General features: G+C 39.5%; 4 protein-coding genes across 4 annotated transcripts in view; 1 reads left to right on the plus strand and 3 right to left on the minus strand.

Annotated features, from left to right (window-relative positions):
* Positions 1–516, minus strand: part of LOC109463218 (ubiquitin carboxyl-terminal hydrolase 32-like) — a 37,372-nt gene extending 36,856 nt beyond the window's left edge. Inside the window, exon 1 of the mRNA XM_019759951.1 lies at positions 300–516. Coding sequence (XP_019615510.1) covers positions 300–373 — 74 coding nt within the window. The 5' untranslated portion in view covers positions 374–516. The remainder of the gene's footprint in view (positions 1–299) is intronic.
* Positions 517–1,228: 712 nt separating this feature from the next.
* On the minus strand, positions 1,229–4,324 carry LOC109463035 (ADP-ribosylation factor-like protein 6-interacting protein 4). The gene is made up of 5 exons (XM_019759719.1): positions 4,270–4,324; positions 2,749–3,514; positions 2,315–2,420; positions 2,054–2,123; positions 1,229–1,641 (listed from the first exon to the last, which is right to left on the minus strand). Exons 2-4 carry the CDS (start codon positions 3,440–3,442, stop codon positions 2,054–2,056), a joined length of 870 nt encoding a protein of 289 aa, XP_019615278.1. The 5' UTR covers positions 3,443–3,514; positions 4,270–4,324; the 3' UTR covers positions 1,229–1,641.
* A 168-nt stretch (positions 4,325–4,492) lies between these two features.
* Positions 4,493–7,027, plus strand: LOC109463262 (ribonuclease P/MRP protein subunit POP5-like). The gene is made up of 5 exons (XM_019760006.1): positions 4,493–4,667; positions 4,954–5,096; positions 5,647–5,799; positions 6,003–6,086; positions 6,290–7,027. Exons 1-5 carry the CDS (start codon positions 4,648–4,650, stop codon positions 6,373–6,375), a joined length of 486 nt encoding a protein of 161 aa, XP_019615565.1. The 5' UTR covers positions 4,493–4,647; the 3' UTR covers positions 6,376–7,027.
* Positions 7,028–7,038: 11 nt separating this feature from the next.
* Positions 7,039–12,261, minus strand: part of LOC109462785 (S-adenosyl-L-methionine-dependent tRNA 4-demethylwyosine synthase-like) — a 10,596-nt gene continuing 5,373 nt past the window's right edge. The window contains exons 11-16 of the mRNA XM_019759389.1: positions 11,797–11,906; positions 11,028–11,205; positions 9,041–9,176; positions 8,715–8,825; positions 8,156–8,323; positions 7,039–7,762 (exon numbers count right to left, since the gene is read on the minus strand). Of these exons, the coding sequence (XP_019614948.1) occupies positions 7,544–7,762; positions 8,156–8,323; positions 8,715–8,825; positions 9,041–9,176; positions 11,028–11,205; positions 11,797–11,906 (922 nt within the window). The 3' untranslated portion in view covers positions 7,039–7,543. The remainder of the gene's footprint in view (positions 7,763–8,155; positions 8,324–8,714; positions 8,826–9,040; positions 9,177–11,027; positions 11,206–11,796; positions 11,907–12,261) is intronic.

The raw sequence follows: 12,261 nt of genomic DNA on the forward strand, positions 1-12,261 counted from the left end.
CCCCCCCCCCCACCCACACACACATATATGTAACGTTACATGGTGCATTATCATGATTTCATCATTTTTATAACATTCATGACCGTTCCCTCTTACAAGTTCCAAAGTACTTATTTTAGATTAACAAAAAGATTATGTCAATGCTTTGGAACATCTCGACAAAGCGTAGATCCCCATGTCCTCCTGGAAAGTCTTTTGACCCGATTGGGACGACGAAACTCAACGCGATGGTTCTGGAAAAACTGACCTTCATAAGTTCATCACATCAGAGAACGTAACCCTAACTCAGTCTAGCTTACCTTGGAGGCGCTCTGGCCACAGGGGGAGGCGAGCTAGTACGAGCCCTGAAACCACCACCACCACGGCGAGGCATTTTGGTTGTAAAATGAGAGAATTATCAACGAAATTGTCCACAAAACACCGACGACTCTCGAGGTTCGCACGAGTGCACTACGCTTTGACAAATCCAAGATGGCGGCCCCCAGGGGTTATAAAGGGTCGTACGTGACGTCATGCTCATGCCTGATTGGCTAAAAATAGGACATACGTAATCGGTCTTTTCCGTCTTTCGTAACTTTTCATACAGTACAAAACTCATTTAGCGCTTTACTAAAAAGCAAGGAGAATGTATGCCATCACTATGTAAGATCAGTATGCTCAAGAAAATCTTTTTTTCGTAGATGCTAAGGAGCACTTGACTTTGTAAACAAACAAATTATCCTTGGTGTAGTCAAGGATGACTACTAGTATGTGGTTTATGGTGTCATCACTTTTTGGTAGATGCAGCTAATGCAAAGAGAATGCTACTAGGGTGCTGGGAAAGGTATTGTTTTCTATTTAGACTGGGAACACTTTTTCCAGAAGCCCTATCACAAAAGGCATCAGAATGCTTACGCATGTCACTATATAACTGTTATGATGGTTTGTGTCTGTATGCTCATACTGAACACCATCCACACACAGGCAAACACACCTGTCCTTGGTACTGAACGCCATCCACACACAAACACATCTGTCATTTGGTAGTGAACGCCATCCACACACAGGCGAACACATCTGTCCTTGGTACTGAACGCAACATTTTTTCTTGGGTATAGGCTGAAGAAAACTTTCCCTGATGAAGACTTTTCCCAAGAATTATCCAGATTTGGTGATGAACTCAACTATCCTGTTACACTCCAAACAACAGAAAAAGAAATGAGACTGCAACTTCAGCAAAAAATCTTTATAAAGCATAAATCAACACAAGGTCATTCCAAGGACGTTTATGTAGAATAGTCAGGGTCATTCTTATCAATTCTAAATTCATTTACATCCTGATAGCTATTACCATCATCAAGGCATAGGTCTTTACCATTTTTATCATTGTTTAACTCAATTTACCAGTAATAGGTGATAACAAATTTCTAGACATGCATTATCCTGAGCTCATAAGAAACATCCATGGCTTTCAATATGAAGCTCTTGTGGATGCATTTGTGTCTGTATCTAACTTTGACAGTGTATATAACACTAGTGAAAGAAAATACATCTTACTGACCACTAACTATATTATAACTCATAACACCTCAAACTTTCATGCACTTATTTATTCAGGCCCAGACCCCGCATGAAGCTGAGTCCATCTCCTTGTGTGGCTTGCTGCAGGGATGGAAAAACACAAAAGATGTTAGTACTTGGTCATACATACAAATGATGTCATAGTTCCTAAATCATCCTGGTACTACTTTATTGAAAGCAAGGTATAATTTCATTTCCAGCCTATACAACAACAAGTGTCTCTCATAGAACATGCATTTTACTCAATTACTGCATACAATCATTCAATTATTCTGAATAAAGAGACTCTTAATTCACACAACCAAGTGTTTTATTCAGCCATCACATTTTGGTTAATGTCTGTCACCTACTTCACTGTTGGCTGAATAACAAGTCTTGGTTGTGTAAGATAACAAGACTCTCTTTATTCAGTAGCTTACCAACCTGATGAAAGTATTAAACAGATTTAATGAATATGAAGAAATCTAAAGGATTAACATGGTCTGGAGCTCACCTAGTTAATCTGCTTATGTCTCTCCTTGCTCACAATTTCTTCAATAATCTCCCCATCTCCTTTTACCAGCCTAACAATGAATTCATGAAAATAAAAAAATTATGGAATGCCATATTCACATGTATGATGATTGTTTTTCAAACAGCCCTACTAGTACATGCACTGTACAGCAGCTCAATGTGTTGTTAGCAATGTTTCCTAGGCCTAATGACCAGTTTATCTGAAGGCTCATAAATGTAATTATTGTGGTGGGCACTGTACCTATTTCTTCCAGTATCAGGGTCGAACACTCTTCTAACAACACTCTGTTGTTTCTCCCACTCTTCCTTTGTCATTGGGCGCATGGAGCGAGCCTTCTCTCCATCATCTAGAGGAAACATAAAACAGAAATGTAGGATTAAAAGCATCAAAGCTAACAAGGCTGGACTCCAGCCTAACTAGAAACTAGATACAACAGCTAGTTTTTTGATTTTACAAAAATACATTTCACAATACAATAACACAATAATTTGCTATCAAAATGTGTAAGAAAATGAAACTACACGGAGTTCAAAAAAGTACAGGGAAAATACTGGGGAAGATGGTGACTTTTACACTTAGTTCAACTCTTCCTCATCTCTCTTGCACAGCTTTAATTCAATGACAATAACAGCTGCTTGTTGCCATGTATAGAATTGATTATTAAATAGACGAACCCTTAGGCTTAGCTTCATTAACACTTGCAGGTGGGATTAACATAGGTCCCTGCACCACTCCACTTTCTGCCATCTCTGATAACCTCTTCTTTTCCTTTTTTCTTTGCTTCTTCTCCTTCTTCTTTCTTTTCTTCTCAGCCTTTTTCTTCTTCTTTCTTTCCTTTCTCAGTTTCTTTTTTGCTCTCCTCCTCTCTTGAGAACTGTCAGAAGAACTTTCACTGCTCGAGGTTTCATTATCTCTTGTTTTCTTTTTCACTTTCCCTTTGCTGTGGCCTCTTGTGTCTTCCGATGAAGAAGAACTAGATGACGAACTACTGTTTCGTCTTTTTCTCCTCCTTTTTGATTTCTTCCTCTTTCTTCTTTCCACACTTGAGTCACTGGACTCAGAACTACTGCTACTACTTGAAGAGTGTCTGCTTTGCCGTCTCTTCCTTTCAGAGTCTTTGGATGCCAAAGATGACTGGGAGACGCTTCTACTTTTCTGACTGTCCCTAGAGGTTGTCCTCGACTGTGTTCTTTCTCTAAAGTCCTTTTCATCTCTTGGAGACCTGGGTGTATTTTGAGATCTGTTCCTTGTTGAGCCTGAGTGAGATCTTTCCCTGTCATGTGACCTATCTCTCCTGTCCATCCTTGACCTTGACCAATGACCTTCCTGCCTGGGACCTGAGGAGATGGGTGACCTTGAACGAGGCATCTTGTCTCATCAGGTGTTGTGCGTAGCTTTCATGACGTTTAAACAAGTTGACCAATGTGCCGTGAGTTTTACCTGAAACAGTTGATTCTGACATTATCGCCATGTATGAAACGAATGAGTTGGGGGAAAACATGGTTGAAAATATCAGGAAGATCTGGACACATGCAACAGTCAATAATTTGTAACATTGATAATCAATGACTGTGTCAAATTTATATAGAAGTCCGTGGAAGATTTAAAAGCATTTGCATTCAAATATATGGTCGATGAAACTTTTATCTACCTAAACGTAAACAGAAATTTACCAGAAACTGTATATCAAACGTCTGAGTAAATTTTCACAAATCGATGTGTAACAGGGCACAGCACAGTAATAGGGCTTTCCTATGTTAATATATGGGAATTATGTCAAAACAACGTGGTCAACATTCATATACCTGAGTTTTAGACCTTGAAGAACATACATTGGCAGGGTAGGCCAACCTCTCAAGTCTCCATTCCCAAAAAATGACAAAATCCTACGCACCTAAACCATGCGAGAATTCTACCCAAACATTGAGAAGTGACCCCTGACCTCTCTGGACAGCTGATGACCGCATGTAAACCTATATCTTCTTCAGCCAGCCAGACAACACAAACATGGCTGCAAGTCTGTTTTTTCACCAAAATTAAAATACTACAACCCTTACCTATAACATCCAAGTCCAAAACAACAACATTTCCCTAGAAAAAGACTTCTTTACACTCTACATTACATTGCCATCTCTATATACTAAAACTGGGCCCTCTGCGCCTGCGCTATTACTAACCTTTGCCCAACAACAAACCGTGTGGTCACGCACGCTTTCCAGATCCATATTTCCTAGACTATTCCATTTCGGTGCTATTATGGGGAGGTTTTGAATAGATCCCGTAATTAGATGCCCATTTCATTAAAAATACTGCAAATAAAATAATATTTTATGTGAGTAATTGTATCAAATAGTTATATTTTTAACGATGATGACTAGGATCTAACGACATAAGAAGCTTTTATGTACCTTTGAAATAGTTGGCGAGTCTGGTAACCTCTGACCCTGACCAAGTATCTCGTGTGTTTGTGTCCGGTGTTGTTCACGTTATTTTTGGACCAAACGTTTGAGTAATATCCGGGTGTGAAACCTTTACTGTCCAAGGACACATGTGTTTTGATATAATCTTTGAGGATGGTTCGCTTCAAACACAGGTAAACGGGTATTCCTGTATATGGTTTATACAAAATACTAATTTAAGCTATCAAAATTGGGGGAGGGGGGCACTTATCAACAAAATTTGCAGAGAATATAGCTTTCATGGATATAGATGATGACATTACAATCGCAGATATTACTTGATCCTGTGAAGGTGAACCGGTTCTATCATATTTCAATACTATGAATGCATGAAAGCTGACCAAAACAAAAAGATAATGACTTAGTAATGCACTCTTAAATTTTGTAACTCTTCTATTTTGTAACTCTTTAATTTTGCAGGTATGTCTTGGCTGAGCTAATATTCGGCAAGGACCTGTTGATATACAACATCACACAGCGTGTAGTGTATGCTGCAGTACGGGACATCATAGAACAGCTGCATGGTAGATACGGTATAGGACTCATCACACCTGGACTGTCAGGTGAGTTATAGTCATATGAGCCACAATCTCCAAGCAGATGTGCTCAGGAAAAATGTCAGACGACTCAGACTATTACAAACTCGGCCCAAATGACCAGGGAGTTGGGCTGAGTTGACCAGGCCTGAGGGTGTTGACCAGAGGGTGTTGGGCCGAGTTGACCAGGACTGAGGGTGTTGACCAGAGGGTGTTGGGCCGAGTTGACCAGACCGGTGGGTCGAGTTGACCAGATTTGACATGGGCTGAGTTGGTAATGGTCCGAGTCGTCCTGATACCTAGAAAAAAGAGTGTTACTTTTGTAAACTTTTTCCGACCTACAACTATCTTGCCAGAACCTTCCCATCCTATCTTGCCAGCATGCATTGCTGCTTTGAGATTATGAAATACATAATATGAAGTACATATGTGAAATTTTCTATGCCTTCCTTATGATCACACTTTTTGTTGCGCAGCCTGTCAGGAAGGATGAAATATAAAGGAATTTCATGTTTGCTTTCTCATAAGACACTTTACACAGCTGATTTGGTAAGATTCTTTCTTGTTCCACCCCTAGTGAAGTACATCAATGAGTACACACGGATGGTGATGGTACGGTGTCGGAGGGAGAACCTGAAACTGCTGACATCTGCCATTCCCTTCATCAAACACCTGCCAGATGGCAAGGGGGGACAGCTGCCATGTTTCCTCAGAACTCTGCATGTAGGAGGTACACGGCTCAAAATATATATTTTTTTTTTTGCCATACCTGCACTGGAGCTGGTAACATTAAAAATTACTTTCATCAAACTTTACCAGTATGGATCATACTGTCCTTCTATTTCTGTATTTGTCTTGATATAGCCAGTATAACCCCCTTTGGCGTAACACACCAGCTTATTTGCGTCCTCCTTTCCCCAAATAATTCTTAAGGAAGTATAAGGGCCTGTCAGAAGTGGCTGGTACAGCACAACAGACAAGTCCTACCCACCTTGCTGCTGAGGTGCACTAGCAAAGGTCAGTTCTATGATCATTCTTTATCAGTACTATCTGTTTATGTATGTAGTAAGGTGTACAGGGCAGCTGTACAGTTAGCTCATGTGTCAATATATTTGCAACTTTTTAACTGAAGTCAGCTTTTTTTTACCATCAACATACTAAAAAGTATATATGTATATTGGTCTTGTCCTTGGTACTGATTTTTTTATTTTTTCTTGCAGAAGAAAAGTCCAGGATGAGGAAATCCATTTTCAACAGTACCCTTGTGAAGGAGGAGCCTTGGAATGAAGGAAAGGATGACACATAACATTCGTGGTACAGATGTGCCAATTTGGTTACTGGAGACTTCAAAATGAACTTTAGAGTAGGTTTTTGATTGAACAACAAATTGGTTGTTGCATTTCCTTTATAATTCATAGAACTGTTTTGAAAGCTACAAATGCAACATTACTGTGCAATGTTTCATTTCAAACTCAATGTCACCATGAAATGATGCTTACTTTGTAAATAATACTGTAACAATACCTTTGAAATAGTTTATTTTTACAGCACTACAACCAAGTTAATAGATGTTTTGAACATTAACAAAATCAAGTCCAGAATGTGAGAAGTAAAACACTGTGTTATACTTATTGCAACTTACACCATGATTGCAATTGATACTCGGAAGTCAGATCTAGAACGTATGAACAGTTCTTCTTAAAACTTGTAAGACTAATAAACTTTGCATAACTGTCCTTCATAGAAAACATGTCCACTTTACAGCTCAATGGTGATTTGACATCTATCTACATTAAACAATGTATTGCATGAATATGTAAATAAAAAGCTCAGCATACCATATTCAGTTGTCTTTTTGCTCTCATACAAATATAAAGCATTTTAACTTACTGCAGCTTGCCAGTATTACAGTACATGCGCAAGTAGTTTATCTGATAAACAAAAATTCTGGAAAGTATAGTAATTAACATACTGCATCTCATATAATACCTCGGGTATTTGAAATAAAGAAAAAAAATATAATGTATTTTCACCATAGATACAAAGTGTGTGTTGTATCTACACATGTACCTGCACAACATAAAAGTCTACTGATATGGCCCTTTCCCTGCCTATATGAATTAAAGATAAGAAGTAAGATGTAAATAGAATCAGATCAGAATAGTCTGACTCTAACACATTTCATATAGAGAAGTGCTGTATTAGCTTCCATTTCTATCTATCTTGAGTTTCACCAGTGTTCTATATCCCTTTCTTAGAAAGCACCTTAGAGATGAACAAAGCTGCATCCAAGCATCCTTTAAGCATGCTATTATTACTACATGGAAACTGAAAAATTGGTACCTTCACTTATGTTAACAGTTTCTTGCATAAATGTATCCTTTTATACTGTGAAGTAAGTTTTTAAGCCTTGTTAGCTTGCAAAGTTTTATGAACAAAAGAGACTGCAATTTTTAATGTTAAAGCCATATATGCTAACATCCAGAAATGTCCTTTCTGTTCTTCCTGTACCATCTGGTCTCCTGGGGATCGAACCCCTGTTCCCTGCTCCCAAACACAGCCCAGCCGGGAGTTTTAGCCATGTAGTCCTCAGCACTGAACATCTTGTCACCCTCACTGTCAGTGTAGTCTGCTATCAGCTGGTGGAACTTTGGGTAGTCGATCCATGTCCACCATTCACTACCCTTCTTAAACTGTAACAAAAAGGAATATTATCACTTACAAATGACATACTATCATGAAATTTCATCTGTGTTTAGAGTTTAAACTTTTTTGGGGATTCCACACCAATACAAACTTAAGGATAGTTATAACCTAGGGCTTTGACCTGTCACTCTTCTGGGCCAGTCTATTGAAGAAGATCAGAGTGACTGGACAAAAGTTTTAGGTAAGAAAAAACTGAAACTGAAACTTTGTGTTGGAAGAAAACTTTAACTTTAAACAACGGTAGACGTTTTGCATATTCATCTGTCATGCTATTGTGATTAGAATGTATAGTTTTGACTTTAAAGGGAACTATTACTGAAACTGCAGCCTTTTGGTGATGAAAGTAGGACCCCTATCAGTTTTGAATGAAAGTGCATCACCTTTGTATTGGCCAGGAGCACACAGTTGGAGTGTTCATGCTCGGCGGCGATCTCGTAGGCGGGAAGCTGGTCTGCTAGCTGCTGTACAAAGTTGACCACCTCTTCATGCCATGGGATGTTTGCCATGGACAGACTACTGGCCTTGGACTCTCCACAGTAGGTTACTCCCTATAAAACAACAATAAGGTTACTAAGCTAACCCAAAAATGAAATTTAATTCATGTGGTGGTGGTGGTGGTGTGTGTGTGTTTGTGTGTTCGTCCATGTGTGTATGTGTTTCCTTGTGTGTGTGTGTATGTCCATACGTGTGTCTGTGTTTCAGCATGACTCTTAGGTCAGGTTGTAATGTTGCAGAGGGAGGAAGTCATTAGTCACTTTTACATCTGGTAGCTCTCACTGTTTTCTCAGGTGTTTTGGTGAATAAGAAGAAGACGCAATCACCATCACACAAGATCTAATTTTTTATGGAGGTCTGAGATCTCTGAAGTCTTGTTTTCCACTTTGACTTTTAATTTTTATGGTAGTTCTACCCCAACTGCAGTTCATTCTAAACACTCACCTTCACTTCAATAAAGTCTGGCTTGCCAATCTCCACCAGTTGTGCATAGTTCTCAATCTCATCCACATTCCACGCCTTCACCAGAGTCAGTCTGTACACAGTCCTCTGGCCCTGGTAGTCACAAAGATTTTAGAATTACATTACTTTGAATCCCTATGGTCATTATGATACAATTATAGTGTGTGCTATTAAAAGAATTTTCTACAGACAAAGAAAAGTAAGGTGTTCTAAATGCTTAAAAATCACAAAAATATACCATCAGCAACAGACACGAACACGAACATACAGTAGCATACAAAACTGTGTAATGTAATTATATTATGTACCTTTTCAGACAGAGCTTTCAGGCTGTCCAAGAATCTGGGCCAAAAGTCCCTGAAGAGAGGCCTGTCTATCTTCTTCAGACTGTCCTTAGTGCTGGCATCCACACTTACATACAGCTGGGTCACTGGGTCCATGTTCCTGGAAAAAACAATTACATGTTCAGTTCTTCGACTTAGGATGCCTGGACCTGTTTATTGTTACTCCGTGAAGGAGGTCAGGACCTCCGGACGGAGTGTTGTAATCGGCTGATTTTTCATGTTCGCAGTCAAAACACTGGGTTCTCTTTGTGTAATCGGCACGCAATTTTATACGCCGTCTGCGGGCATGCCCGTGTTGATGCACGAATGTGTATTTTTGCCGTTGCTGCTTTCGCGGTCAATGTAATATCGCAGACGCACCCCTACAATTACGAGGCGAATTGGAATGGTCCAGAAAAACGCGTTGTTTGGAATAGCAGTGGGGTTCAAAAAAGTTCATGCAGATACGGGGTGGTTTTTATAAGTGGTTCCAGATGTTTTTGCCCATGGTTAAGAGATGCCAAGTTTTTTGGAAGATGTTCGCAGCCAAAACGCATTCTTCCGTACGTCGCATTTCTGTGTAATTTCGCATGTGGTGTTGCATTATGTCCGGGATGATGCACGTCTTTTTATTTTTACCGTAGCTGTTTTGATATTGGAGTAAATGCTTATTTTCGAAACATCCCCATTTCTTTGAAATGGTTTCGTCCGTTTATGCAACTGTTACTGCGCTAATGACGACCAGTCGCGCTGTCCTGATACACCGCGAATGTGCGAGTGTTCCCTGTAGACAGTCCCGGGAGTCATTTTTTTGCACATTCCAGGAGCCAAACCAAAATACGTTCATGAACCGAGTCCAAAAAACCGAAACGTGAAAATCGGATGATCGGACCTGATGTACATTTCTCTTTCTATAGATTGTACACACAATACACACATCTTTAGATAATCTGGCCATGGCAGGTTAAAAAAAAGTAACCCTGAATCATACTAGATTAGCGTAAATGCATGTTAATGCGTTCAAAACAAGAAAAAAATTGTTTCCGGGTATTAATCTCTTGAATCACGGCGCTGAATATTGACGCAAAAATATTTCGGGCATCGCGCGCCCTTCCCGCGTCACGTGTAGGCATCTCGCATCTCTGATTGGTTGTTGCGTCTTAAGATGACTGAGCCGACGCGCGTTTAAACAATTTTTCTTTGTTCGATTTATCACACTTCACAGAGAATTGTCGCCAATGGCTACTTCTTTTTGTTGCAATATATAATACTTCACGGAGAATTGTCGCCTATGGCTTCTTGTTGTAATTTCCTTTTAGTACATTGTACTTTGTACATCCATGCATTTATCCCCCCGGGGAATGAACATGCAATAAAGTTTCATTTTATTTTTTTCGCCCTGTCATTTCATATTTTTTCTGAAAAATCCGAGAACCAACAAATTAAATTGGTGAGGCCAAAGTGAGCGAAGCAAAATTCCATCAAATGACAGAAACATGGACACTGGCTAGAAAGCTGGTAATATAGCTCATGTACGCATCACCGTCTGAAAACAAGTTATAAGGCCACACCAATTTAATTTGTTGGTTCTCGGATTTTTTCAGAAAAAATATGAAGCGACAGGGCGAAAAAAAATAAAAATAAAAACAGGTCTAGGCATCCTATTATAGCCCCAAATGCTACAATATGAGCCATGAAGTCAACAAAAAAGGCTGGGTTAAAATTTAAAGTATAAATTTTGAACTTTTAATCAAACCACTGCCTTGATAGATGGAAAAAACTGTAACAACTAGGAAGAAAAGGAATTTCCTCAACTGTTGGGGGCAAAATATGAGCATTTTTGAGTTGATTCAGAACCAGAATCTTTTTTTTTTTTTTGCAAATCAGAAAAAAATGAAGAGGCGAATCCGAGAACCAACAAATTAAATTGGTGTGGCCTAATGTGCATATATCTAATGACTGTAATTCCCACCTGATAGCATCAGGAAACTGTGCATTGGTGACCAGAAAGGATGAGATCCTGTGCCTATGCAGCAGTTGTACAAACGTGTTGATCTGTGGGTACATGATGGGTTCTCCCACCAGGGACAGGGCACAGTGCTGGACATCCATGGCTTCTGCCAACCGCTCTGCCTTCACACCCGGCACTCCTGGTCAGGAATGAAGTCTGTCAGTTTTATAGTGTGCCTACATTACAGTGCAGTGTTCTAGCCAGCCTGAAATTTTTTTTTCGGCATCTCAATTTTTTAAGACATTGTAGCATAATGTCGTGTGCCAAAGAGGTACAACCAAGGGTTCATGCTCCTTGGGCAAATTTTAAAATATTGACCCTCTAACTTGTTATTTCCTAGCAGGAAATGTTGCTAGTAGACTTAAGCTAACTTGAATGACATCTCTCTTCATCTATTTCCATGATGATGTTTACCCAACAAGGACGTGTGGAAATGGTGTGTTACGCTGAAGGGCAGTTATTATATACCGGCTATACAGATACAGAAGCTTGACAATGTGTGCTATGCTGAAGGGCAGTTATACCGGCTATACAGAAACAGAAGCTTGTGTGTTATGCCGGCTAGACGCTGGCTAGAACTCTACTCTAGTGTATGCTTTGAAATGTACCTTACACTGAATTTGCATCTATCATATAGATTCCCTTCAACTTCACGGCTAGGCCTCGTATAAATCCGAATCCACTATCTGTTGCATGGATTTGTGTCTCATGTATGTTGACTATGACTGACCTTTGAACTGTTTGATGAGGTTGTAGTGGTTTTTCATGGCTCCATCCAGGATGGCCTGAGGATCATCCATTTTCCACCTCCACTCAGTACCAACAGGGTTGGTGTGGTGTCTGATTAAAATAACAAAATTGTTAACCAAAGATGTGTAACAAAAAAACATTTATATCTGCAAGCAAATTATTGGTCGCACAAAACTTGTAGTACATCATAATTTGCCACAAGATAGCCAGTATTTTTTCGAGACTCAACCAAGTTGTTCTTCTCCTTTCCCTTTGTAGAATATCGTTGAAGAGGTTCATCAGTCACGTAGAAATATCAGTTAGTAGTTATATGTATATTCCTCAATCAGTAACTCTTTTGAAAGGTACAAACATGTACACAAATTTTCGATGTCCACTGTACATCTTGATCACGGAGTGACCTAGTCTCGCGAGAACACAAGACTAGGTCAAATGAAAGGTTGGA

This window comes from Branchiostoma belcheri, unplaced genomic scaffold (genome assembly GCF_001625305.1).
Source record: "Branchiostoma belcheri isolate BF01 breed outbred unplaced genomic scaffold, Haploidv18h27 scaffold1, whole genome shotgun sequence".
NCBI classification, from domain to species: domain Eukaryota; kingdom Metazoa; phylum Chordata; class Leptocardii; order Amphioxiformes; family Branchiostomatidae; genus Branchiostoma; species Branchiostoma belcheri.